This window comes from Agaricus bisporus (genome assembly GCF_000300575.1).
Source record: "Agaricus bisporus var. bisporus H97 unplaced genomic scaffold AGABI2scaffold_4, whole genome shotgun sequence".
Taxonomy (NCBI): domain Eukaryota; kingdom Fungi; phylum Basidiomycota; class Agaricomycetes; order Agaricales; family Agaricaceae; genus Agaricus; species Agaricus bisporus.
The window spans coordinates 1,807,634-1,832,096 of record NW_006267367.1 but is presented as its reverse complement, the minus strand read 5'-3'; the positions used below and the strand labels follow the sequence as shown (position 1 = coordinate 1,832,096).

The following is a 24,463-nucleotide window of genomic DNA, read 5'->3' as shown; positions in this document are numbered from 1 at the left end:
TAGCGGAATCGACGAATAAAAGATCTTGAGTTGTTTCTTCTTTACTGTCCATCGTATCTGTATTGGAAGGAGTTGTGGCAGTGGTGATAGTAGAGGATTTAGCTTCAGGATGCGCGTCTTCTTTATATCGTTCCCATAACGTATATAAAGAAATGATTTCTTGAGATATCGTTGCGATGAGAGGTAAGGAGATGTTTAATTCCGAAAGGAATGTTATCGGATCTTGTTGTTGTTGAGATGCGGTAGGAAGGGGAGCGGAAGTTAATGATGAAGTACTATGACGAGTTGATCTTCGAATAGGTTTTGTTGTTGTTATCGTTGATGAAATCGTCACTGGTGGTGCGATTTGTGAAGAAGGAGAGTTGAGTAAAGGTGTGATGATAGACCTTGTAGGAGTATGAAGGATGAAGGTAAGATATATAGCTGCCACAGCTATCAAATGTGGTGGATAGAGGAGACATATATCTGAACGATATGTATCGTTTACAATGAACCTGTTTCATGATGTTTCAGAGAAGAGCAGTCTTTTTTGATCAAAAGGGAGGAAGGCATACCAAGCGGTTTGTAAAGCACCAGCTGAAAGTTCCAGTTTACCTTCTCCGGTACCCCAATACCTCGGACCGTCATCCGCACCAATACCTAGACCAAGAGCATTACCTGACATGATACTCGAAGTATTGAATGCACCGGGTTCATTATCGTTGACAGCAATTGGTTCTTCACTTTCTTTTTTGCATAGAGCTAGAAGAGAACGATAAGGATGGAAGACCGTTAAATCGCATTCTAAATCATCCACGAGGTAAAATTCCATTTCCGCCAGTTTGGAGTTGTCGGTGGGGAAATGTTTGATGTTGTACATGTCCTCTAAAAAATGATAAGGGCGAGAGGGAAAAGCGATACAAAGGAACGTACGAGAGAACAATGTACGAGCTTCAGAAATGACGGTTTTGATATGAACAGGCGATTCTTCCGCTTTAGCGGCGACATAACAGCATGCTGCGATGACTAGAAAAGGGTCTGTTTCGCAGTACGAATTCTTCAAGTAAAACCGACGGAAAAAGACGGTTGCGGTAGCAATGACACGTTGACGTAGTCCAAGCTTTTTGCCTAGTTTTGTGATGACTGGTGTAGTAGTTAGTAACATCGATAAAGGAGACAAATCTCCGCACCATTTGCAAAGTAGATGGCAAAGTAGTCGAGATGGATGACGTCTTGGCCGAGGTAGCGGAGGATCTGGCGGTCCTGTTCACGGGCTCTGCGAGCTGTAGCTCTGTCTACTATCCATCGTTTGCTGTAGTACTGGAATGAGAAATACAGGATTATATATTAGCGAACACTGACTGGTGGGAGGACAGCCAAAAGTCAGCGGCCATTGCGGAAGGGGCTCCGAGGAATTCCGAAGTCCGTCGGGCCTATTTCTAGCGGAAGCAGTCAAACTTCCCACGCCCCATTCTCTGTCAATGCTTTGTCGTGCTGCCCTCCGTTCCTCCTCTGCTCGTCTCTTCTCCACCTCTGCTGCTCGCCAGACAAAAGTAGCAGTCCTCGGCGCTGGAGGAGGCATCGGCCAACCTCTCTCTCTGTTGCTCAAGAGCGACCCACTCGTCTCGTCGTTGAGCCTCTATGATATCCGTGGCGCACCTGGTGTCGCTGCAGACGTGAGCCATGTGGATACCGCCTCCGAGGTTTGTTCTCTCTTCCATTTTTCGGTCAGTTGCTCATCTTTTTTCACCTTCAGGTTAACGGATACCCCGCCGACAAAATCGACGCTGCACTTGATGGCGTCCAAGTCGTCGTTATTCCCGCTGGTGTTCCTCGCAAGGTATGCTATACTTGACTCTATTCACACGCTAAAACTGACTTGCTTGTTTTCCAGCCTGGCGTGAGTTTACGCCCGCAAACGTTACCGCGTAAAAACTAAAAAGTTTATTTAAAATAGATGACACGTGACGATCTTTTCAACACAAACGCGTCCATTGTTCGCGACCTCGCCACCGCAGTCGCGCGAGCATCTCCTTCAGCTCACATTCTCGTCATCTCCAACCCTGTCAACTCGACGGTACCCATCGTCGCTGCCGCTCTCGAAAAAGCCGGCGTCTTTGACCCTCGTCGCCTCTTTGGTATCACAACCCTAGACGTCGTCCGTGCTCAACGTTTCCTAGCCGGTATAGTCGAATCCGACCCCAGACAAACACCCGTGACCGTCATCGGTGGTCATTCAGGTGCTACCATCGTGCCTTTGCTCTCGCAAAGTCAATATGGTAAAGGTATCAAGGGAGAGACTTATGACAAATTGGTTCATAGGATTCAATTTGGTGGTGATGAAGTTGTGAAAGCTAAAGATGGTGCTGGTTCAGCCACGCTTTCTATGGCTTATGCCGGTGCTAAATTCACAAACCTGTTGTTGAGAGGTTTGAACGGTGAAAAGGGAGTTATTACTCCTACCTTTGTTAGGAGCCCGTTGTATGAGAGTCAGGGTATCGACTTTTTCTCATCCAGCGTGGAGCTTGGCGTACGTTTTACTTTTATCTCTCTCCAAAAATATAATTTATTTATTCTGACCAATCGTCGATTTTATAGCTGCAAGGTGTTGAGAAGATTCATCCAATTGGTGATATCTCTCCTGAAGAGGAGAAACTTCTCGCGGCTTGCTTGCCAGAACTCAAGAAGAACATTGAGAAGGGAAAGGCTTTCGTTGCTCCAAACTGATTTAGATAGATCACAGTTTATTAGAGCGATGATCTTTTATATACGACATATATATCCCATATGAACCTAGGGAGATAAGTGTGGTGCACTATACAATTACCGCTGCAAGCTTCCACCCTTACTTATGTTAGCGCCTCCCTTGTGTATATTCCCCCTCATATTTCTCAGCTTTTTTTCGAATTTCACGTCCCGCCTCCCCCCTACAACAAAAAATCAAATAACACTGTCCGATCGTCGCAACTGAAAATAGTTCTGCCGAGAATATACCTCGTCTGTGCGAATTATAGACGCTCTATGAGGAAAGAGTGGGTTCATGTGGTTTTCAATTGACGTCATTGCATACATTGTATAGATTCTGGCGCTTAAAGCTCGGTACTTATTTCGATGTTTTCCGAGTTTGAAATGAACATGTTGACAATGATTCAGTCGTGCCCATGGTCCAACGTCTCAATGGTTGATACTGATCCGCGTAATCTATTTTTTTTTCCGAATTTTTCGGGTTTAGTGTAGCGTTGATTTGGCGGAATTGTATGTGTGGGGCAAGTAGAAATATCCGAGAACGACTCCATGGATTTATGTTGTAGTTCTGAGGTGGGGTCACATGTTGCAAGTTCGGATAATATGAACAAGAACTTACTATATGCTGAGTAGAAGACTCAAGAAGTCCTTATGCCGTTAGTTTTGATCTCCATTGCTCTTATCGCATTTTTTCCTGGAATGGTTTCTTGTACAGGTATATATAAATAAGCTAAAAAAACGATTTATACATCGATATCTCTCTCCCAAAAATGCTTTCCACAGTCGCTTTCTTACTTACATCTCTCACTCTTTCTACTACCGCGATTGTTCTTCCTCGTGATGATGTCAGATTGGCTGTCAATCCGGCGTGTGGAGATTATTCTAGTAGTAGTGTGAAGGATGTGAGAGGAAGTTTACCTGATCTTAAAACATTCAGTACTATCGTCACCTTCGGAGTGAGTTTTTTTTTTCTATTTTGTGGATAATAATGTCTAATTGGAATGTATAGGATTCTTATACCGATGGTGGTAAACATGATGGATCGCCTTTGGGCCCTGCTGCCATCAATGCACCCATTCCATCTGCTGGAGGACGACATACTAATGGTCCCGTATGGGCAGAGTATCTCGCTAAAGCTCATGGAGCCACTCTAAAGGATTACGCTGTATGTTTTGTTTCATTCCACTTTAATTATCCTTTTTAAATTCAGAATTTTTCTAGTCGACGGGTGCCGTTGTTGATGTCAATCAATGGCCTGAGCGTTCGTTCCCTACCTCAAACGACTTTTTAACGCAAGGTGATATTAGCCAAAGTATTTTTTTTGGAGTTTCTGAATTTGAGTGAATTTCTCTTAGCCAATAATTTTATTAGCCAGCGGAACTTGACGGATCCCGATTCAACTTTATATGTTGTCTTTTTTGGCATCGGGTAAGTGCACTCAATCAATACAATCATTTTTTTTGCTGAAATAATTAAAGGGACTATGTCGAATCACTCGGTAAGGAAATCCCAAACTCCAATTTCTACATAGTTAATAGTTCTTAACGTTGACCATATATCCTCACCAGACCATAACAATTCCAGTTTATCATTACAAACCCAACATATCCTCTACACAATCAACCGCCTCGCCTCCTCTCCCATCTTCGGCAAAAACTTCCTCTTCATAGATAATCACGGACGTGGAACCGAAACCCCCGCGGGATCATCTTTCAAATCTCAAATATTCAAAGGAATGAATTCGATCCAACAATTAGGTTTGAATACTGGGTTTGTGGATTTATCGACGATGTGGGATGGGGTTTTGAGTGCGAGTTCTCCGGGGTTTGAGGCTTTTGGGTATACGAGTGTGGAACCGTGTTTGGATTCGAGTGAGTCTACGGAGGGAAGTTGTGAAGATCCTGAACATGCTTTTTATTGGTTCCCTGGGTAAGTGAAAAAAAAATGAAAGCCTTGAGTAATTTTATTTACTGACATGTTTTGGGTGTAGTGCTCCTACGACCGTTACACATAAACTTATTAGCGATTATGTACAAGCTGTTTGGGATCAATGCTAGCGCTAACGAACTTTCATTACAATATTCTAAAAATAGATTTTCAACAATGATGGGCTTCTTCATACTACGACATTGCCGTCTTTCTAGGAATCCATATCTGAGTGCCCAGGAAGGGGTTAAAATCCGATGGTAAATTAAGATTTCCAATGAGTTCGAAATACAGTGACATGTAGAGGTGTAAGTACTAATGAATTCGCATCAGTGAAGCATTTCTAATACTTGGATGAAAAGCTCACCTAGCGAAAATGAGTGAGTAAAGTAATGAAGATGGATACTGGTATGATACATTAATTTGAGTATTCTGCTGTCCGCCAAACTTTTACTTCCACGACGAAAAAAAAAAAAACAACTACACCGTGCCTCTATCATCACCACCATGATTTGTCCCCAGCTGTTGTAACGGAACATCTACAACAGTGACATGTCCACTCTCAGAAGCAAATTGGGTGTCATCTTCAGTAAAGTCATCCAAAGCTTTAGACCATATTGAAGTTGATTGGAGTTGCCTTCGAGGAGCACGGTAGGAGCCGAAACTGTTACGATGACAGCGATGAGCGTTGAACACAATTGAATCTTCTATCGCCGGTATGGTACCATCAACATCATCTGATAATGAGCGTAGATTGAGGACGAGGCGGGATACCACGGTACACGTTAGCAGTGGGCTAAACGACGCTCCGATTGCTTTGAGGTCAGATTCGGCGAGCTATAAGGACAATGCATCAGAGTACCAAAACAGGCTTCAAGTCAAAAAGAGACAGTACGGTGATAGAATATACATACGAAGTAGACTAGAGCATTCATAAGATTTGCTAGGAAGATGACGAAGAAGTACATCGTTCCATCGCAAACAAGTATCACGATTGTTCTGGAGGCGGCTTCGCTCACCAAACTAGAAAAAAAATCCGAAAGCATTCGCGAAATGCGACTTCCATATGCTGACGAGTTATGACGTACGGAGAGAATAAAGGACGGATGTAATGCTTGGTACGGTAGATTGTGAGGAGGAAAATGCACAAATTGGTAACGAGCGGCGATATCCATACTGATGCTGTGTATAACGAAATTAATAGACGCCGACGATGAAGGCCGAAAATCTCGACTTACGATATAGCATGCCATGACCAGTCAGGATACAACCTGATACGAGCTGATGAGCGATACGACTTGTCTAACATTGATGTTACATACCTACGAGTCCAGAAGGAAGGGGCACAGCTAGTATCGAAATATTAGTATTCGGTGGAACTTGAAAGATGTAACGAGGGAAACGGCACTTACGGTAGCCTGTCTTCAAACCTACAGCAGATATAATGATTTGAAATGCCCAGAGGAAGAATAGGAATGCGAATACTCTTTTGCTCCGCTCGTAAATGGCAACCACGCGTAGAATCATGATCACTGCACGGTAATCGATGGTAAGATAAGTTTGGGATCGTGTCCTTCAAGAAGAACGTAGTGCACGTACTTTGCCCGACTGTGAAATAAATATTCTTAGCTTCAATGATTCTGGGTAGGTTGGGGCCTTGCTCACCAGCTATGATGGCCACTGTGCATGCGCCCTCAAACAGAACAAACCTTCTACACCTGAAAGCTGTCTAAGCTAGCCGCCATCACTCAGCTAGAGAGATACACACGGCTGAGGCCAAGTCAATGATGACGAATCTTAAGCAGGAAACTTTTACACACCTCGCCTCTCCAATCAGGATCATTGAATGCTGTAGAGTGTTAACATAAGCGACGATTTAAATTCTGCTGAAGGGCGCACCGGTCACTATCACAATGAACTGCATCAACGTCGCATAGCGATTGATGAAGTAAAGCGTGCTCGCATAGGAGAGAGGACGCTTCCAAATTCTCTCCACCTAACACAAGCAATGAGCTTTGATCAGAGTTGCTGTCACGAGTTACAAACCTCTTGTCCAAGCGTTAGCACTGAATAGAGTAGATCAGGGAAAGGTGACCCATGCATATGACAAGGAGAATATACTATGGTCATAGACGAACATGATGAACGCCGCTACTTGAAAGTACTTCCCAGCTTGCCTGAAAAACACAATTCAATATCAAATCCTTGGTATCTGGTTCGGGAAATGCCTACAGGTGTCGCGCCACAATGGCAGGATCCATCCGAGTCCTGAATGAGAGTGGGGGGATGTAATTGGAGTATGGACGTTAAGCAGCGAGACTATATGTAGTCACACTGCCAACATCTCGCCGTAACAGCGCCGTAATTATGTCGAGTCGTACTACACAGTCCTTCCACTTTCGGCTTGCCGGGGACATTCCTTACATAAAGACATCGTTCGGCCTGTTCCCTCAAGGCTTCTCAGTGTTGTCGCCGCCACCGAACTTTGATAGTCCTTGGTATTCATCCCACCCCCAGATAGTAACACTTTGATGTCGTATTCATTCATTCTAGGTACCAGGCATCAGCGCTGTCCTCACCCCAGAGTTCCTATTCAATCAGTGCGAGATCCATTGATGCACGTAATACCATCCAATAGGTTATGGGCCCACAGCCACGGTGGGGCACATTCAAATTCCAACTTCACCTATCTTAATTTTCAACCGCTCGATTAATCGGTTGAAAACTCTGGATTTAAACCTGGAAAGCGAGGTGGAAAATCGTCTGCGAAGTTTGGGTACGCTTCTGTGGTTACGACCATTGCTTTCTTGGAAGTCTTCTCCTGACCTCGACCCTAAATACCATTACTCCGGTTCACAATAGCATCGAGGAGCATCATTTGCGAAACAGCTTGATGGCCTAATGAAATATCCGTGCCGCTGCCTTCCCTGTGGGCCCAAATTGGTAGTAAGCACACCTAGCTTGCATCAGTATCCAGATATCGCGTGATCATTGATAAACTGACGAGCTATAGAGGGAGATAAATTGACTAACCTGCATTTTACATCCACAAAGGTATATTGGAAGAAATATGTATTAGGGGATTAGCGTATGTAATGAGTTCTTCAAGCATTTTTTTAAGATAGGAAATCGTTGCTTAATCAAAATATTTCAGGAACCCGCCAAAGCACATAAAAGATTGGCACATACTGAAGGTCATGCGAAATTGTTGAGTTACCGGAAGGACTGGTTTTCATCTGACCAGAAAAATGGTCGGTTCGTCTCCTTGACTATTCACAAGCAGATGAAGATGGCTATGAAACCGGAGACTTGACTAGGTGCATTCAATGTTCACTGAGGAATATCGACGAATGTTCACAAATGATGCATGATCAATCATGCTCAACGTGATCAATAGATATTAGCCGGATTATTCCGAGGGCAGCACCGCCGGCGGCCGCCGCGTCGAATGCCTCTCTGGAGCGGATACCCCTAACTATTTTTAAATATTTTTTTCGACACTGATACAGCTATGTATATGTATAAAAAAGCCAGAGGATGTAGGTGGGTAAGCGAAAGCAAGCTTCATGGGACGGAGTAAAGTGATACAAGAAATGAGATAAAGTAAGGCAGGGTTAGCATTGCATCGTGTAGTGTACGAGGACTCAGGAGGAGGCGAAAGTATTTACTGAATGGCGAAATATTACGAGTCAAATGCTCCGAAACGACAGCATACTCTGACATATCGGAGGCGGTCGAATGTGCAGAAAAATTGGCACACTGAGGTATTTGCAAGTAATGATCTCCCGATCGGTAGAATTGTATTGAATTGTGTGGCGTTGCACACACCAGAGTATCAAGTGCGGTGATGAGGTCCGCACAGTCACTGAGGAGAAACGAGGTTTTAATTGTCTCCCTCGCCACTACGGCCATTGCATGTAATCACCGTACTCGGCGCGTTCACTGGTCGGCGGTCGCCTGCATATAACTTAGGTATGTTAAATGATGGCGGAACAACGTGACCTCTAGAACAATATAATTTGTCAGCGTTTTCTAACATGTTACATGCCACGGCTCTTCACATATCGGACTCTCTGTGGGGAGCGCTCTCCGCATTTGACATCTGTCATCCTGGAAGGATCGTATCCGCCACTTGCTTTGCTTGCACTGAAGGTACCAGTAGGCATATGGAAAACAACATGTTGCCCTGGTCTACTGGTCGAATCTTCCAAACTGTATTTTAGGGCGACGGAAACGTGCTGAATTGACCCGGAGAACACTTGAGGCGCCTATTTGCGCAGCGATACAGCCAGCGTGCAAAGACGCAAACCTGATCGGCTACCTTGAATTGCTTATGGTTGACATCCAAGAGATTTGGATTGTACGAGGTTTAATTGAGTGGCGGAACCAGGACAGGGTACCGTAGACCTCTTTAGACATACGGAGGTACGTCCCGGATGCACGCGACTGACATTCGTGGTTTCCGCGTTGAAATTCTAGCGCCCTCTCCATGGAACTCGGAACTCTCTGCGCGCCTCTCTCCACGTTGCTGCCTGCCCCAGCAATTCATATAAGTGACATCGTCGCTACCATGGCCAGCTTTGTTCCACCCCCACTATGCTGCTCTTCCTGATCATGTTAGCCTTCATACGGCAGCTTGAGGGAGCTCCCATTACGAGTTTTTCTACGGACACTCATTCGACAATGCCTTTCCTACTATTCACTCGCGCAGACGCTGAAATGTGTGCGCAGTCTGATCACAGGACGATCGGGGACATAGTCTGGGGCTGTCTCATCACCATTTTTGCCTGCACATGGATTGCTGTTCACCCAAACATACCTGCCCGAACTGATTCCCGTTGGTGTGTTTTCAAACGGGGACTATCGACCATGATCTATGCCCTCATAGCCCCAGAACTTATGGTGGCTTGGGCGCTACACCAGTATCTGGGTGCCCGACAAATCATGCACAAATACAACAAGGACGTTCTGCATTGTACGTAAAAGCTTTTCGTTCGCGTTTGCTTTTGCTTACGGTATTATCACCATACACTAGATAAACCAAAGCCTATCGCTTTTTATCGGCGAGTGCTAAATTATATCAAGAAGTGGTTTCAGGAGGAGTGCGATAAACCTGGCGACGTCAAATGGACGAAAACACATGGTTTCTTCATTCAAATGGGAGGTTTTATGCTATACAGGGATGGATTACCTGTCGAAGTCCTCACATACGAGAGTTTCAAAGAACATATTGACAAAAAAGAAATCGACGTACCGAGGATCACCGAACGAACAATCAACGACAAGAGCAAAAGCGACTACCTCTCAAAAGGTTTCGTTGTCGTACAAACAACCTGGTTTGTGGTTCAGTGTATAGCCCGTTGGGCGAGGTCTCTTCCCTTAGTGGAGTTGGAGGTTGTAACACTTGCCTTTGCCGTTCTAAATGCCATCACATACGCCCTATGGCTCAACAAGCCTCAGAACGTCCAGGAGGCGATCAGGATTGATCTAAAGCCCAACAGCGACATCGATGCTGACGTCAAAAAGCCGGAACCCTCCATAGCATCATCTCAATCGTCCAGCCCTCTGGAACCTATCCTGCCAAAGTCCCAGCTTCCCTACCGGTCCGGCGGTACGCAGAGCTGGTTGCACCACCGTTTACTCAAAGACCACGACCGACTACAGGGGTCGAGGTGCGGGCTTCTGTGGTTCGTAATATACCGCATCCCATACCGCCTCATCACATCAGCTCTTCGCCCTATGAAGAAACTCATTGTCTGCAATCCGCAGGACGGACCTTCCCCGCGCGTACCGATGTTCGGCTACGAAACTCCAGAATCACTTCATCCAGCGTTGGAGCCATATCTTCCTTGCCTCATCGGAGCATCATTCGGGCTGCTACACGTCATGGCTTGGAAGTCCGGGCCTACCGAGCTCGAGCAACAGCTTTGGAGATGCTCGACCCTCGTGATCACAATTGAACCCTTGCTTTTTGCAGTCGCAAAGCGTCTAACTAGTCGTAAAAAGGCAGCTTTTAGCTTATGGGCAGGTATTGGATATGTTCTGATAATGTTGATTTGGTTTCCTTTCATCATTGGTCTCCCTGCTTATGTGGTCGCGCGCGTTGCACTTTTCACGCAAGCGTTAGCTTCCCTTAGGCAATTGCCTCCAGCAGCGTACTGCGACGTTGACTGGGGTTCGTTTATTCCTCATATTTGATTTTTTTGCCATGGATTCCAGATTCATACTTAGTAGCATTGTACCTATTAACACATTGAGGTATCTCAGGGTATCTCTTGCCAATCAGCAAAACAATCAAAGGAGTGGTGAAAGAACGCGCGAGGAATGAGCACGGTCTGATTTTTCGGAGCGACGACCGTGTGTGTGAACCATAAGATCAATTGTGATTAGAGTGACGCGTCATTTATCTCTTCTACTATTACTGACTCTTTCGGTGCGGTCCTATACGGTTCCGCACCTCTACGTCTTTTTTTTTTTCTCTTTTGAGGACAACCTATGCCCGCATGATGGCCTCTTTTTTAGAGCAATCTTCGCTCTTGGTGAACCTAAATCTTCACCTACGTTCTATGCCTACCTGATGGCTTTTTTGGAGCAACCTTCGCTCTTGGTGAACCTAAGTCTTCACCCGTATTCTATGTCCACTTGATGGCCTTTTAGAGCAAACTTTGTTCATATTCTTATACCCGTTTGATGCCCTTTTTAGAGCAAGCTTCGCTCTGGGTAACTCTTGCCTGCTCCCTTGTGTGAGGGCTTGCTATGAGTCAATGGCAACTTAATGTCTTACTCCTGGTAGGTGAGCGTCCTTTTTAATCTATTTACACTCCAGACACCTCCTTTTGGGGGTGAGCTCTCCCCGGAACGCATCGGCTGTGTCGGTGCCCTCCGTTTGGGGGGTGACCCGACTGCGTTCCAGCTTCGACCTCAACGCCTGGGGATCTCGGGCCCTATAGCCTAAGGCCCTCAATCCCAACTTGTAATGTTGGTTGAAACGTTGACCGGTGACAATCCGGCTCGCGACGAAGATGCTGTGTGATGCGTGTTACTCGCGTGATTCCGACTTCATCGATTCATCACCCATCAGCAAAACGGGCCAAAGTCTGTAAGGTGCTACAAAGTTAGGTAAGGCCTACAATTATCCCACAATGACCACCAGGCCAAACCAACCCAAGTTAAATCGACAATCATGTTAAGTAGATTACAAACATAACAATTAAATGTAGGACATTACATTATTACAGGTGACCGAGCGACAAAATATTGAGCTGCCCGCTTTCTACAGCGCGGGCTGTTGAACGTGTGAACATACCACTGTTGCAGCCCGAGCCAACGCAGACGGGAGTCGAACCCGCTGCCTCTTGACCGAGCTGCGTTAGGCGCTTAGACCACTAAGCCATAGCGTTTAATTAATACTACAACTAATATATAGTATATATAGTATTTCGCTAGGTTAGGACTTAGTCAATCCTCCCACGCACCTCAATCTCACTTAATATCACCTACATTGACATTGTTCACGATCGAAAGGTGGCTTACTCGAGAAAACTAGCAAGTTCTACTTAGTAACCTACCCCTCAATGTAATAAGCATGTATTGTAATACAAACAAGGGTAATCACCCTACAAAAATGGTGGCAAGTATGTATACTTCTTAAAATGCTTGTAGTCTTGTCACGAAATAATAGATAATCATTTATTCCTCTGCTATGATTGTATTGTGATTCTAACCTCTCGAAAATGATTATACGGCTATGTAATCATCCTACATGTACGTAAGGTCTACAAGGCTAAACCATATTTGAACCGGTTTGCTGATGCCGGATCCGGCATATCTGATATCTCATAACCACGATCACGGCCTGAGTTTTCCTTAACTCACCGCCATTCACAACTAGAGCCGATTTGTACTCACAATCAGACCGAATCACAAAAGACATTATATAGTATAGAATCTATAAAGGGCTACTCAAAAGTTCATGAGCGTGATGTGATGGTCAATATATTGATAAAATGGGCATGAGGTGTGCTTGTCGCGATAACGTATCTAGATGAATTATTGCCATGTACAGTATGGCCGTTTATGACCTCGCAAATCAGGCTCCACACCGAGTCCAGAGGCCTGTATCGGTGTCATGATGGTTCCGTACTTTTTTATTTATTTTTATTTTTTGAATCATAATTTGATACGAGATGCTCGCATACAATCCGCGGTACACTATCTAGTATACTAATAAATAGAGAGAACCAAATAAGAATGATAGGCGGAGGTTGGGCCCCGGGCTTCCCAATGTCATCCGACCCGAGGGTTGGAGAGATCTTCGGCGTTGCGTGTTGTCTAGGTGAAAGGAAGAAGAATATGGGAAGTGCCAGGACACGTGTGCGAGAGTGCGGTGACTAGGCTCGGTGGATGGTTCCGTACTTTATCAGACCACTCGACTAAAGCACATGGATAAGAAGAGCCTGAGTACTTGAACGTAAAAAGTAAACGAAGGCACATAACACTCCTGCCTTCAAAACCGGGGCTATCTTGAAAGAATTTGAGCCCAGATATACCTTTGAGTTAGATTTTGTTCCGATTCCTGTACTACTTGCTCCTCCTTCATCAGTTGATCGAGGTTCATGGTGCCGATCTGAGGGGAAGATATGTATTGGAGGTTGAGGAAGGAATACGTGACTTGACGGAGACAATGAAGACAAGGCGTCGCAATTGTGTTATGAGCAGGAGAGAGATACTGACTTTAAGTAAGATAAGAGACTGGCTTGAGACAGAAACGGCAGTAGCAACAGCTGCATATGTAGGCCACCTTTGGTTTCTTTCCTTGATTTTTGCCAGTGGTGCAGTGGACAGTGGACCATTTCTGTGGTAGAGAGCCGAGGTAGAAGGAGAGGGGATTGGCAGGAGGAATACCAAGTCACCGACCAATCAAATCAACTCTTTGTCAATAATGTCTGGAGTCAACGAAATAATCGGCTGTGTTCAAATAGAGTCATGGGGAGCCCGCGTGTTGTGGAACGAAGAAGAGAGGGGTGTGACCCTGCGACGCCATCGCTCAAGCGCTCATATATCATACCTCGCTCGGTATTAGATATTATAAAAGTGCCAATGCATTGCGTACCGTGCGTGGACTACCATAACATGGCTGCGGTGATGCTGTTTTGAATACACGAAATATCACGAAACATCATTATCATTGTCAGAAATCTAAAAAAGCGTCAGTAAAAACCCGATTTGCAGACATGTGAATATTTGGAGATCCAGTGCAGACATGGCAATACCTGACAGACACCAGTCTGTTACAAGGTCAATAGAGGACTAATTCTCTCCATGATAAAATAAATAGAAGGAATACAAGTGCATGTCTGCATCAAGGCAAACTTGAATAGCTTTTACTGAGCACGATGAGAAGGACTCAGCTGCCAACTGCTTTGCTTGCACTGAAGGTACCGTACTAGGCACATGTAAGCAGCATGTTAACCTGTTGGTTTAATCTCCCAAACTGTGCCCAGGGCGACTAAAACTACTTAATTGACTCGAAGAACACTTGAGGCGCCTATTTGCGCAGCGATGCAGCCAGACGCAAACCTGATTGGTTACATTGAATTGCTTATGGTTTGCATCCGGTTTAATTACCAAGTGGTGGAACCAAAACTCAGTCACCGCTGCGGCGTAGACTGTTATCTGACATGTGAAGGTGCGTCTCGAACACACGCCACTGACCTTCGTTTCCGCATTGAGATTCTAGCGCCCTCGGAGCGCTCTTTGCGCGTCTCTCCTCCACGTTGCTACATGCCCCAGCGATTTATATGAGCGAGTCCTTCGCTGTCATGACCATCAAGCTGTTCCACCCCCACTATGCTGCTCTTCCTGTTCACGTTAGCCTTCATACGGCAGCTTGAAGGAGCTCCCATTGCGAGTTATTCTACGGACACTCTTTCGACAATGCCTTTCCTACTCTTCACTCGCACAGACACTGAACCATGTGCGCCGATTGATCACAGGTCGATCTGGGACATAGTCTGGGGCTGTCTCGTCACCATTTTTATTTGCACATGGATTGCTATTCACCCAAACATACCTGCCCGAACTGATTCCCCTTGGTGTGTTTTCAAGCGGGGATTATTGACCACGATCCATGCCCTCATAGCCCCAGAACTTATATTGGTTTGGGCGCTACACCAGTATCTGGGTGCCCGACAAATTAAGCACAGTTATAACAAGGACGTTCTGCATTGTACGTAAAAGCTTTTCGTTCACGTTTGCTTTCGCTTACGGCTTTATCACCATACTCTAGGTCAACCAACGCGTATCGCTTATTATCTGCGAGTGCTAAATTATATCAAGAACTGGTTTCAGGGGGAGTGCGATGTGCCTGACGATGTCGGGTGGACGAAAACACATGGATTCTTCATTCAAATGGGAGGTTTTATGCTATACAGGGATGGATTACCTGTCGAAGTCCTCACATACAAGAGGTTCAAAAAACTTATTGACAGACAAGAAATCGACATACCGAAGATCACCAAACGAACGATCAACGACAAGAGCAAAAGCGACAATTTCTCAAAAGGATTCGCCGTCATACAAACGACCTGGTTCGTGGTTCAGTGTATAGCCCGTTGGGTGAGATCTCTTCCCTTGGTGGAGTTAGAGGTTGTAACGCTTGCCTTCGCCGTTTTGAATGCCATCACATACGCCCTATGGCTCAGCAAGCCTCAGAATGTCCAGGAGGCGATCAGGATTGATCATCTAAAACCCGACAGCGACATCGAAATGCTGGAACTCTCATCTCACTCCGTTTCCCGCCCTATTGAACATCTCCCGCCAAACTCCCAGCGGCCCAACCCATCCGATAACAGGCAGTCCAATAACAGGCAGAGCTGGTTGCACAAACATATAAGTAAAGACTTCAAACGATTCAAGGAGTTGAGGTACGGGCGTCTGTGGTTCGTAATATACCGCATCCCATACCGCCTCGTTGCATCAGCATTCCGCCCTATGATGAAGCTTTTGGGGTCGCCCGAATACGGACCGCTGAACGAATCGCCGGGCGGACCTTTCCTGCGCGTATCGATGTTCAGCTACGAAATTACGGAAGACCTTGATCCAGAGTTGATATTAATATGCCTTAGTTGCCTCATCGGAGCATCATTCGGGCTGCTACACGTCATTGCTTGGAATTCCGGGCCTACCGACCTCGAGCAACAACTTTGGAGATGCTCGACCCTCGTGATCATGATCGAACCTTTGCTTTTCATATTCACAAATCGTGTAGCCAAATTAGCACAAGGTGCTAGAAGCCGCTTATGGAATCGTATTGGAGATGTTATTCTAATGCTGACTGGCTTACCTTTCATGATTGGTCTCCCTCTTTATACGTTTGCGCGCGTTGTACTTTTAATAAAAGCGTTTGTTTCCCTTAGGCAATTGCCTCCAGCAGCGTACTGCGACGTTGACTGGAGTTCGTTTATTCCTCACATTTGATTTTTTTGCCATGAATTTCAGATTCATACTGAGTAGCACTTAGTAGTACTGTACCTATTAACACATTGAGATATCTTTTTGCATCTACTGATAGTACGCCCTGAGTGCAAGTCATTCAGTGATAGGAGTCGGGATCGGACTCTACATGCAACTTACGCAACTACACGTTGATATTACGCTTAGTCGGTATAGAAATAGTCGTAAAAAATGTAATAGCACAATGAATATCCTTGGAGAATACAGTATGTACCGCATTGAACACTACGAAATGTTTGTACCATTCATTAGTATACTATCACGCAACTTGAATCATTATCCAACGAAGATATTATCGTAGTTTTGGACGCTTCTGAACGAATATTAAGCACGACACGTGAAGTCAATGCCGACCTCATAACACTTTCGAAACTATGAGCAGGGTATCAGAATTTCTTAGATGTTGCAGAAAAGAATGAAATATTAACGCTTACGGGACAACAAGCAGTTGGTATTGTCTCTTGAGTTGTAGAACGAGTATTAAATTGATGATGGAGAGAGCTGGAGTAAAACCATCCCATAATAATGAGTCATATAAATTTCAAGAAGAAACGAGATCTGACCAGTCAGAACCGCGTAGTACAAAACACCTTCATAGTGCATGGTCAAAAATTCGGCGTGGAAGAGCCGGATATAGCTTACCATCCCTACATGTTACTTGCGATAGAGAAGATGTTCCAGAAAAGACGGAGAGAAAGGTACTGCGAGTGAGGGGCAGGTTGATGACAATCGCGGCGAGGAGTACTATTAGTACATACATCAGTGAGAAATCGCAAGAAATAGATGTTTCTTCTAGACGCACCGAGGTCATATAGTGCGATCACACCAAATGTAATCGACATTGATCGATTCAAGTTGCTGATTACGCAGCCATATTTGGGATGACTGAAGACTGTTTCACGGTCAAGAAAGAGGACTAATTTATGGGATTCGAGGACTCACATGTTGCTTGCTGAAGTGCTGATTCAACGCAGAAACATATACCTGCCCAGCTCAGAACCAAAAAAGCAAACAAAAATATTCCAACCCTTTTTGACTTTCGCCATATTGCCCAGGTACGAAGTGCCAAGATGACTTATAAACAGTAGAATATGTTTCAGAATCATGAGTCATAAATTTCTGGGCGAGAATCTCACTATCTGCGATGCCGCATCCAACAACAAAAAAACCTAAATAAAAAATGTGAACAAAAGTTTTCATCAGCACGGCGGGAGCTCTAGAAGTCACCATATCGAAAGCTCACAGGAAGAGACGATAGCCCGGTATTTACATCTCGAGTCGGCGGATACTTGAAGGAATTGATCTGGAAATTAAACTTGAGTCATCGAAAGGCCCGGTGTCATAGCTCAGAATTTGACGGACGGAGGAGAATTGTCACTGCATTAAGGAAAGGGATATATCTGTTCATCAAAAACAGCAATTTCGTTGGGTTCCAAGGTGACTTCCACACGAGGTTGACCTCAGCGTCGAAAGTGATTAGGCACTCGTAAATCTGACCCAGTATGAATGAGTTGGCAAGATAGACAGCTCAATGAACGTACAAAAAATGCTGTGCCAGAAACTACTAGCATGGTCTGATGCGTTAGTATCGGACGAGATGATGAAAAGGATAGCAACGCCCGACCATAGAAATACTAGAAGGAAAAGGATGAGTAGATCTGAAACGTGATGACGGAATAACGCACGTTCACAATTCGCTTCTCAAAACAAATAGATCCCAAAAACTCCGTAACTTCGTGAATGGAACTTGACATCGGAGGAGTGGAAGTACTCGAGGGTTAGGTTAGCGCGTTGAGGATTGTCAGGTCGTTGTTTTTCTCAGATATTATAGCCTGTGCCCCGGCATTTCTGTCATCCTCTCGGACTGGACTGAGATAGATTGTGCATAAGAGATACTCAGAAGTACATGATTTGTAGCTCATATATCTGATCGCGTCGGAGTGACAACGTAATGGACCTACAGTTGCAGAATCTATCCGGATAAATAAAAAACCTAGAGCTGAGGCGCCAAGCGCAGGAGGGGGCGAAGATTCAAGCCCATTGATACGGAACTGCAGCCTGGATGACCTAACACTCAACAGAGATGCTTTTTCGGATATCGCGCCGATATTTTTATGCATCAGTCTGTCACAACACTGCAATCCGCTAGGCCGCATTAAAGCGGTGAGGCTGTAATCGTTGTAATCGTTGTCATCTGAGGTATTGTCGTCGTTTCCGAGTCAATTGGTCCGACGCGTCAAAATGGAACGAGAACCTAGGAGATCAAAAATTTAGTCTTATGGATAAAGTTGATGTTAGACTCTCCTACAGTCAGGTCTTTCAAATGTATCTGATCGAATTCTGGTGGCCGGGTGCGCTTGGAGGTTAGGTGACGGATGTGTAGGATAATGCGACATGTTAGGACTGAATGAACAACTCTCTCGAGCAGGGAAAGCAAGTTAACGTATTGTTTCTACACATCTGTCATACACTTTCATATGTCAAGGAAAAGCGAAAGTGACTTACAGGGAACTTCAGAATGATGACGACATTTAATAAGGATAAGCCTAAATCACCAGTCAGATGAGGCTCTCGATCGACGACTGAGTTGCTTCGCGATCTCACAAAACAAGTATGCAAAATAAATAATACCTGTAACAGATGCCCAATCAGAAATTTGAATCAAATCTACATCAGACAACTCACCATCATGATAAATTATACGAGTTAAGGGTACGTCTCCCCAGGAGCGAAAGGTTCTCCATGCTTGAACAGCGATCAGAGAGAAAATAGCTGCTGGCACCTCAGGTCCTGACAGGGGGTAGTAGATGGAGAAAGACACACCAGCATCATATACCATTAAAACCACCCAACAGGCTGATAACAACTGATTGATATGCAGGGTCCCGCAAACAATCCACGGCCGTTGTAGAGCTGCCACATCTGTCAACGAAAATATTTTTGTTGGTATTGGTAACCGGGTCAAAGAAGCCCACTTACGTTCCAGTGGTTTCAAGAATAAACCCATCATGACCCATTCCACCACGCAAAAACTAGCGAAGAAGATAGCCAACATTATAGTCAGTCGCCTATCTTTTTCCCAGACAGCCCAAGCTCGTATCGTGAGCAGGACTATAATGCCTTCAGCTCGACTGATGCCAATATGAGGGAGGAAACCTACGTTCTGCTATGGTTATACCGATCACAAACATCCCTTACAAAGTGATACAAAAATGTAAGTTCGATTCACTTTCTTAGCAGAGATGACCTACAAGCGCTATATTGGTAGGCCACGGCACACTGCTCTCCTGTCAAGTCCGGGGTAAATTGATCTAGGAATCCCATCAAACACAATTTGTGGTTGGAATTGTACGAGCGAACTTACGGATGAAAACCACCACGCAATCAATGAATGGGAGATACCTCGTCAAGAGGAACAATATTTTCACCAAATTCCATTTTGACTCCCAGATATATTCAATCTCATGGTGGACGGTTAAGATATAGTCGAAGGACTGGAGGAAAGTCCGTCAGTTCCTGAATATAGTGATGTTCTTGGTGGGCTTAGATTGACGTACCAACAACGTTAAGCTGGCCACTAAGTAAGTATAGGATGATACCGATCAGCCATAGACCAATAAGAGATGCGGACGGTGAAGCCTACCATTGCAGTACTTAAGATTTCAGTCGAAGTAAGTGTCAATGATAACAGGCCAAAAACCAATTAAGCGGGGACTAACATTATTGAATCGATTAATCCAAATCATATCAATAGCCATGTCCATTCTTGACTGGTCCGGAGGGGATGAATTACTGGTAGTTCGGAAAGCCCATGGGCATGCGGGAAAAGGCAATGTAGGCAACCTTTTTTCCAGATGAGGGAAGAGAGAAGGAAAGAGTAATCCGTAGAAATACAGCTCACACGTAACTGACGTGACCGCAAGCGCCCGTAGTGTAAAACACTCGCAGTTGACATGGACAGCAGGGCAGTGTCAATTCTGAGACTGTTTTAACCCTGCAGACGGTTCTCGTAGCTACTGAGACGTCATCGGCTACTAGTTGCCGCTCGGCGGTGTATATGATGAGTGATTGAGGTTATATTGTTGTGTTGTTGGTGACCTCGGTTGAGGTTTTAAGCGCAATTTCATTTATCAGCACGAAGCTGGCACGAAGCAAGGTTTGAATGAGAAAGCCTCAGGGTCCCCTTGATATCCCCACTCATCATCATATATCATGATCATCTGTCAACATCCTGTCAATGTATCCCAACATTGATATTGATTCCGGGCCTCTGGACTTAACACTACTTCCACCAGACGGCCAATACCTCAGGTAGTATACTAAGTAGCGCTGGACCAGGTGGAAATAAAAGATTAGATAAATAATTACTCCAGTCTAATTACTTTATTACGAATCCGGAGAAAGTGCCATCGACCCGAAGGAAAGTCCTAATAAAACCCACTATCTCTCTCACTCATCCGAATCGTCTCCAAACAGTTCCTCGGCAACTCTCTCAGCCTCTTCTCCAGCTTCATCATGAGGCCCCACTAGAGGTCTATCTTTCTTTCCATCAGCTTCTCCTTGTTCTCCTCCCTCTGCTTCCTTCTCCGTTTCGGGAGTTTTCTTCCTCTCAGTAGCACCGTCAGCAGCCATGGCCATTGTCACCTTTCCTTCTCCCTCAGTAGATTGCGTTCCTCTATCATCTTCCTTCTCCCCCTTTAACCCCTCCTTTCCCTCTACTTTTATCTCAGTTGTGGGAGCAGGAACGTTCACCGAACTAATCTCTTTTTTTGCGTCACCTTCATCAGATGGTACTCCAACACTATCACTCTTCGCTTTTTCATTTTCACCATCACCCGCAAATATGTTTCTGCCGGGTTCTGGTTTACCAGGATCGATAGTCGTGTGTTCCTGTTCTAGGTCAGCTGCTTTTCCTTGCTCTTGTTGATTGTGATGATTTGGAGGGTCTTGATGAATGCCGGCTTGAGCGACTAGAGGGTCTACGACGATTGGAGCGCCATTCTCCGGCGTAACAGCAAGGGTCTCTTTGAGTCCTGTACCTTGGGAACCATGATATTGAGAGTACTATATATATTCTATCAGCATCGAAGAGCCAACGAACCAAAAGGAATACACGTACTTCATCGTAGAAATCAACACTAATCGACCAGCCAACATCAGTATATTTTACTCCAAGCAATATATTATCTAACTCACCAAGAGAAATCCCAAGTCTTCATCCATTTTGCATTCTCACATTGCGCCCTCGTCCATTCAGTCCCGTATGCAAGCGGTGCAAAATGTTGGAAATTCCAAATAGCAAGCACAACCAAAATCCCAGCAGCGTACAATCTCACTCTAGGTCTCAACGTCGACGTTACCAAATCGAAGACAGAACAGTACAACAGAATAGCGAAATATAGAGCAGGGAAATAGTGGTGAAGGAAAAGTTGACGCGCCATCAGGAAGAATGGGAAATAGTGTAAGGCCCAACCGATGAAGAGGAATGAACAGAGCGTGTTGTATTTGACAACCTTGGCTTTTAGAATCGTTAGTTATGTTGGATAAACGATGTCAGAAGAGGTTGATGCTTACTATTGTCAAAATCGCGATAGCCGCGTTTTTGTCGAAGGACAAGAAATCCACGAACGAGAGCGTATAGTACTACGGCGAGTGTACTCGACCACCATATCATAGGGTTTCCCATTAGGTAGATTTGTTTATGATCTTTGACCCAAAAATTCTATAGCCAGACTTAGTCAACAACGTCAATGACAGAAATAGATCAACGTACGATGCCACGACGAAGAAGCGGCCACGAATCAGGTCTTGAATCAAAAGTATGACGATCTGTAAGTCCCGCGTTGGTCGTCCACATAACTCTTTGTAATTCAAAGAATTTGCCGAAAAACCCTGGAAGTTTATAATTGACTTTGGGCGCATTAGGTGAATCTAAAACACATGAGCAACAAAGAAACGAAGAAAGTAAGGTGACCTACTATTTACGTGCTCTGAAGTTTCAATGTACCAAAGCGAATTATCATGAACCGCGTTCTTATTACACGTAACTTCCTGCTGTTCGAAACCCCAATCTGGCAATTTGACTTTGTGAGAAAATAAGTAACAACCAGTCATAGGATGTTTCAAGCGGAATTTCGTTCTAAGCGTTCGTAAACGTTTATACGACTCCATATCCCGTGAATCACCGTCATCAATTTCGACAATCCAATCATCATTGGCATCGCCGTCGTACCCGGGCACACCGTACCCTGAAACTTCGTTCTGAAAATCGACGTCGGAAACAGGAGGTCGAACGTCGTGAGAGTGGAGGCGTTTTCCGGTTGCAGTGTGCAGGAGCTTGATACGCATATTGGGAGTGATGTGGACTAAGGATGTAGGGTCATAATCAGATATAACCGTAGCGTTGGCGATCTGCCATTCATTATTGTGGTCACGGTGAGGATAAAGAGTGATTTGCTGTTCTGAATGACGTCAAATGTTAGTTATGTGGTGAGAAACAAAGTTAATGGAATCAAGAAACATACGTTTACTGCCACCAGGATACGCATGAGGATGAGAATGTAGGTATCCACCCTGAGTATTAACATGTCGAATTGTGACGGTGGAATAGACAGATACATCTGCAAACGTGTCTGCCATTCCGCGGCCTTTGAGTGTATGTTGGAACTCGGAGCTCATGAAGCCATCTCCGTCGCCCGAGTTTTCAAGGATTAGGAAATGGATTTGGAACATGAGCATGTAGAATATTATGGGAAGAGCGATAAGGCATATAGCGCGAGCCATGAAATGTCGAATGAACAGCCGTGGAGTAACGCGAAGATCACCAAGTAGATTCCATAACTGCCAGATGGTGCTTACGCCAATGGTTGCAATGGTGAATAGTCCGACCCATTTACAGCTGACGACGGCACCTAGAGAAAGGCCGGATAAAACCAGCCATGTCCACCAATTTGTAGTGAATGGTTCGTGCTTGTCCTCGTTGGTAAAACCGGTCCAGAAAAATACAGTAAGTGCTGTGAAAAAAATGAGGGGAGAATCGAGAAGGATGTGTCTTGATTGAGTGACGAGGCCGTTTTCAAATGTGATAAAGAGTGAAGCCAAAAGAGCGGTGGTAGCGCGACAATCAAGTGCGCGGAGAGTGAGGTAGGCGAGGGGGACGGTTGCAACGCCCAGCGTTGCCGGAACCATTCGCATCGCGACGTATGGTACATTTTCATACATTCTGCAGCATTAAGATATTGAGGGAAAAGTAGGTCAGAGGAAACGTGCACACGTACTTTCCAATATCCTTGAAATCAAAATGTCCATTATAACCAAAGGCGAAGCCAGCGAATGTGATTAAGAGCTTGGCAAGAGGAGGGTGGACATCAACAAAATACTGGCTCTTGATGTACTTCGAAGCAAACTTTCCGAAATGTACCTCGTCGAAACTGGAACGACCACGTAAACTCATATCCAAATTGGGAGTATGGAAGAATACTCACACAACGCTGTGAGGTTTTGAAAGTCTGAACAACCGGACACCGCAAGCAATTAGAACGACTAGGAACAACAATTTGAGCTCTCCCATTGTCAGGTTAAGACCTCCCGAAGGATAGGATTTAGTTCTTCTTGGGCCGAAGCCTTTGGAGGCTGCTGCTCGTTTTTCGTCGGCGTCGTAATGTTGTCTTTGCTGTGGAAACCTAGTCTGACCAGCATATGCGATGCCTGGAGGTGGAGATGCTGGTCGTCGGAATCGAACATTGGCAGCCATGGCTTGTGGCCTTGGAAGAGAGTGCTGAGCTGGTGATGTGTCCACCGTCTTCTATATCAGGTCAATATTTTGTGACCGTGGGAAAACACAGCTATATAAGAAATAGTCAAAAACAGCGCGACTGTCATGCGCTCATCACGCACAACGTCGTCCTCATCCCTGAGCCTCCGGATCATATTCGAATCAAAAGGAGGTGAGTCGACCTGTGCCTCAGTTGCTCTTGAGATTAGTTACATTGTACTGAGGACTTCACCTTGTGAGTCTGCACCTCTCCGTGCCAAACGCGCTGGTGGACCACTTTTCAGCAAATTCCTAATCTTAACGACTAAATTTCTTTTCATCTGTACATAACACCTTCGTAGGCTTTTTATGATGGATATTCACCTGAAATACAATAGTCAAGCCGCCTGAAATAGAAATACTTACTGCAATTCATTACCTTGCTGTCATATCACACAATTGCTTTAAGTCTCAAAGCTATTAGTCTGGAAGCATTTTGATTACAATAATTCATTGGACATTATCATCTTCTGTCTACTATCAATA

At 44.9% G+C, this 24,463-nt stretch overlaps 9 protein-coding genes across 9 annotated transcripts; 4 read left to right on the top strand and 5 right to left on the bottom strand.

Annotated features, from left to right (window-relative positions):
- Positions 1-115: 115 nt before the first annotated feature.
- Positions 116-1,381, bottom strand: AGABI2DRAFT_220473 (hypothetical protein; the record flags this gene model as incomplete). Its single annotated transcript, XM_006460368.1, has 5 exons — positions 1,342-1,381; positions 1,170-1,291; positions 913-1,122; positions 555-864; positions 116-494 (listed from the first exon to the last, which is right to left on the bottom strand). Coding segments are annotated over exons 1-5 (1,053 nt in total), but the record flags the coding sequence as incomplete, so codon positions are not given.
- A 69-nt stretch (positions 1,382-1,450) lies between these two features.
- AGABI2DRAFT_192140 (hypothetical protein) lies at positions 1,451-2,948 on the top strand. Its single transcript, XM_006460367.1, has 5 exons — positions 1,451-1,682; positions 1,736-1,819; positions 1,874-1,879; positions 1,937-2,509; positions 2,578-2,948. The coding sequence occupies exons 1-5, from the start codon at positions 1,461-1,463 to the stop codon at positions 2,704-2,706; spliced, it is 1,014 nt and encodes a 337-aa protein (XP_006460430.1). The 5' UTR covers positions 1,451-1,460; the 3' UTR covers positions 2,707-2,948.
- Positions 2,949-3,489: 541 nt separating this feature from the next.
- On the top strand, positions 3,490-4,850 carry AGABI2DRAFT_192139 (hypothetical protein). Its single transcript, XM_006460366.1, has 7 exons — positions 3,490-3,680; positions 3,734-3,889; positions 3,946-4,021; positions 4,080-4,152; positions 4,203-4,222; positions 4,293-4,653; positions 4,715-4,850. Exons 1-7 carry the CDS (start codon positions 3,495-3,497, stop codon positions 4,779-4,781), a joined length of 939 nt encoding a protein of 312 aa, XP_006460429.1. The 5' UTR covers positions 3,490-3,494; the 3' UTR covers positions 4,782-4,850.
- Positions 4,851-5,130: 280 nt separating this feature from the next.
- Positions 5,131-6,911, bottom strand: AGABI2DRAFT_117376 (hypothetical protein; the record flags this gene model as incomplete). The annotated part of the gene is made up of 12 exons (XM_006460365.1): positions 5,131-5,487; positions 5,565-5,673; positions 5,739-5,832; positions 5,889-5,921; positions 5,973-5,999; positions 6,063-6,182; positions 6,250-6,379; positions 6,471-6,499; positions 6,550-6,646; positions 6,697-6,716; positions 6,772-6,827; positions 6,883-6,911. 12 exons carry the CDS (start codon positions 6,909-6,911, stop codon positions 5,131-5,133), a joined length of 1,101 nt encoding a protein of 366 aa, XP_006460428.1.
- A 2,400-nt stretch (positions 6,912-9,311) lies between these two features.
- Positions 9,312-10,881, top strand: AGABI2DRAFT_203489 (hypothetical protein). Its single transcript, XM_006460364.1, has 2 exons — positions 9,312-9,615; positions 9,754-10,881. Exons 1-2 carry the CDS (start codon positions 9,334-9,336, stop codon positions 10,846-10,848), a joined length of 1,377 nt encoding a protein of 458 aa, XP_006460427.1. The 5' UTR covers positions 9,312-9,333; the 3' UTR covers positions 10,849-10,881.
- Positions 10,882-15,024: 4,143 nt separating this feature from the next.
- AGABI2DRAFT_66978 (hypothetical protein) lies at positions 15,025-16,128 on the top strand (the record flags this gene model as incomplete). Its single annotated transcript, XM_006460363.1, has 2 exons — positions 15,025-15,527; positions 15,726-16,128. Coding segments are annotated over 2 exons (906 nt in total), but the record flags the coding sequence as incomplete, so codon positions are not given.
- A 284-nt stretch (positions 16,129-16,412) lies between these two features.
- On the bottom strand, positions 16,413-17,918 carry AGABI2DRAFT_142657 (hypothetical protein; the record flags this gene model as incomplete). Its single annotated transcript, XM_006460362.1, has 10 exons — positions 16,413-16,536; positions 16,599-16,665; positions 16,807-16,908; positions 16,967-17,056; positions 17,107-17,238; positions 17,301-17,333; positions 17,408-17,467; positions 17,527-17,656; positions 17,706-17,798; positions 17,850-17,918. The coding sequence occupies 10 exons, from the start codon at positions 17,916-17,918 to the stop codon at positions 16,413-16,415; spliced, it is 900 nt and encodes a 299-aa protein (XP_006460425.1).
- A 500-nt stretch (positions 17,919-18,418) lies between these two features.
- Positions 18,419-19,655, bottom strand: AGABI2DRAFT_68163 (hypothetical protein; the record flags this gene model as incomplete). The annotated part of the gene is made up of 8 exons (XM_006460361.1): positions 18,419-18,616; positions 18,670-18,710; positions 18,769-18,795; positions 18,850-18,936; positions 18,988-19,077; positions 19,144-19,320; positions 19,416-19,443; positions 19,494-19,655. Coding segments are annotated over 8 exons (810 nt in total), but the record flags the coding sequence as incomplete, so codon positions are not given.
- A 1,701-nt stretch (positions 19,656-21,356) lies between these two features.
- AGABI2DRAFT_67868 (hypothetical protein) lies at positions 21,357-23,917 on the bottom strand (the record flags this gene model as incomplete). Its single annotated transcript, XM_006460360.1, has 7 exons — positions 21,357-21,682; positions 21,739-21,886; positions 21,938-22,095; positions 22,143-22,625; positions 22,689-23,386; positions 23,442-23,594; positions 23,649-23,917. 7 exons carry the CDS (start codon positions 23,915-23,917, stop codon positions 21,357-21,359), a joined length of 2,235 nt encoding a protein of 744 aa, XP_006460423.1.
- Between the last annotated feature and the right edge of the window lie 546 nt (positions 23,918-24,463).

What these genes read in the sequence shown, in the direction of transcription:
- AGABI2DRAFT_192139 (XM_006460366.1), top strand. Translation starts at nt 3,495, where the DNA reads ATGCTTTCCACAGTCGCTTTCTTACTTACATCTCTCACTCTTTCTACT. An exon ending in CCACTCTAAAGGATTACGCT is followed by an intron (nt 3,890 to 3,945) that starts GTATGTTTTGTT and finishes GAATTTTTCTAG; the next exon opens with TCGACGGGTGCCGTTGTTGA. An exon ending in GCTTTTTATTGGTTCCCTGG is followed by an intron (nt 4,654 to 4,714) that starts GTAAGTGAAAAA and finishes TTTTGGGTGTAG; the next exon opens with TGCTCCTACGACCGTTACAC.
- AGABI2DRAFT_203489 (XM_006460364.1), top strand. Translation starts at nt 9,334, where the DNA reads ATGCCTTTCCTACTATTCACTCGCGCAGACGCTGAAATGTGTGCGCAG. An exon ending in TGCACAAATACAACAAGGAC is followed by an intron (nt 9,616 to 9,753) that starts GTTCTGCATTGT and finishes TTTCAGGAGGAG; the next exon opens with TGCGATAAACCTGGCGACGT.
- AGABI2DRAFT_192140 (XM_006460367.1), top strand. Translation starts at nt 1,461, where the DNA reads ATGCTTTGTCGTGCTGCCCTCCGTTCCTCCTCTGCTCGTCTCTTCTCC. An exon ending in ATGTGGATACCGCCTCCGAG is followed by an intron (nt 1,683 to 1,735) that starts GTTTGTTCTCTC and finishes TTTCACCTTCAG; the next exon opens with GTTAACGGATACCCCGCCGA. An exon ending in CATCCAGCGTGGAGCTTGGC is followed by an intron (nt 2,510 to 2,577) that starts GTACGTTTTACT and finishes TCGATTTTATAG; the next exon opens with CTGCAAGGTGTTGAGAAGAT.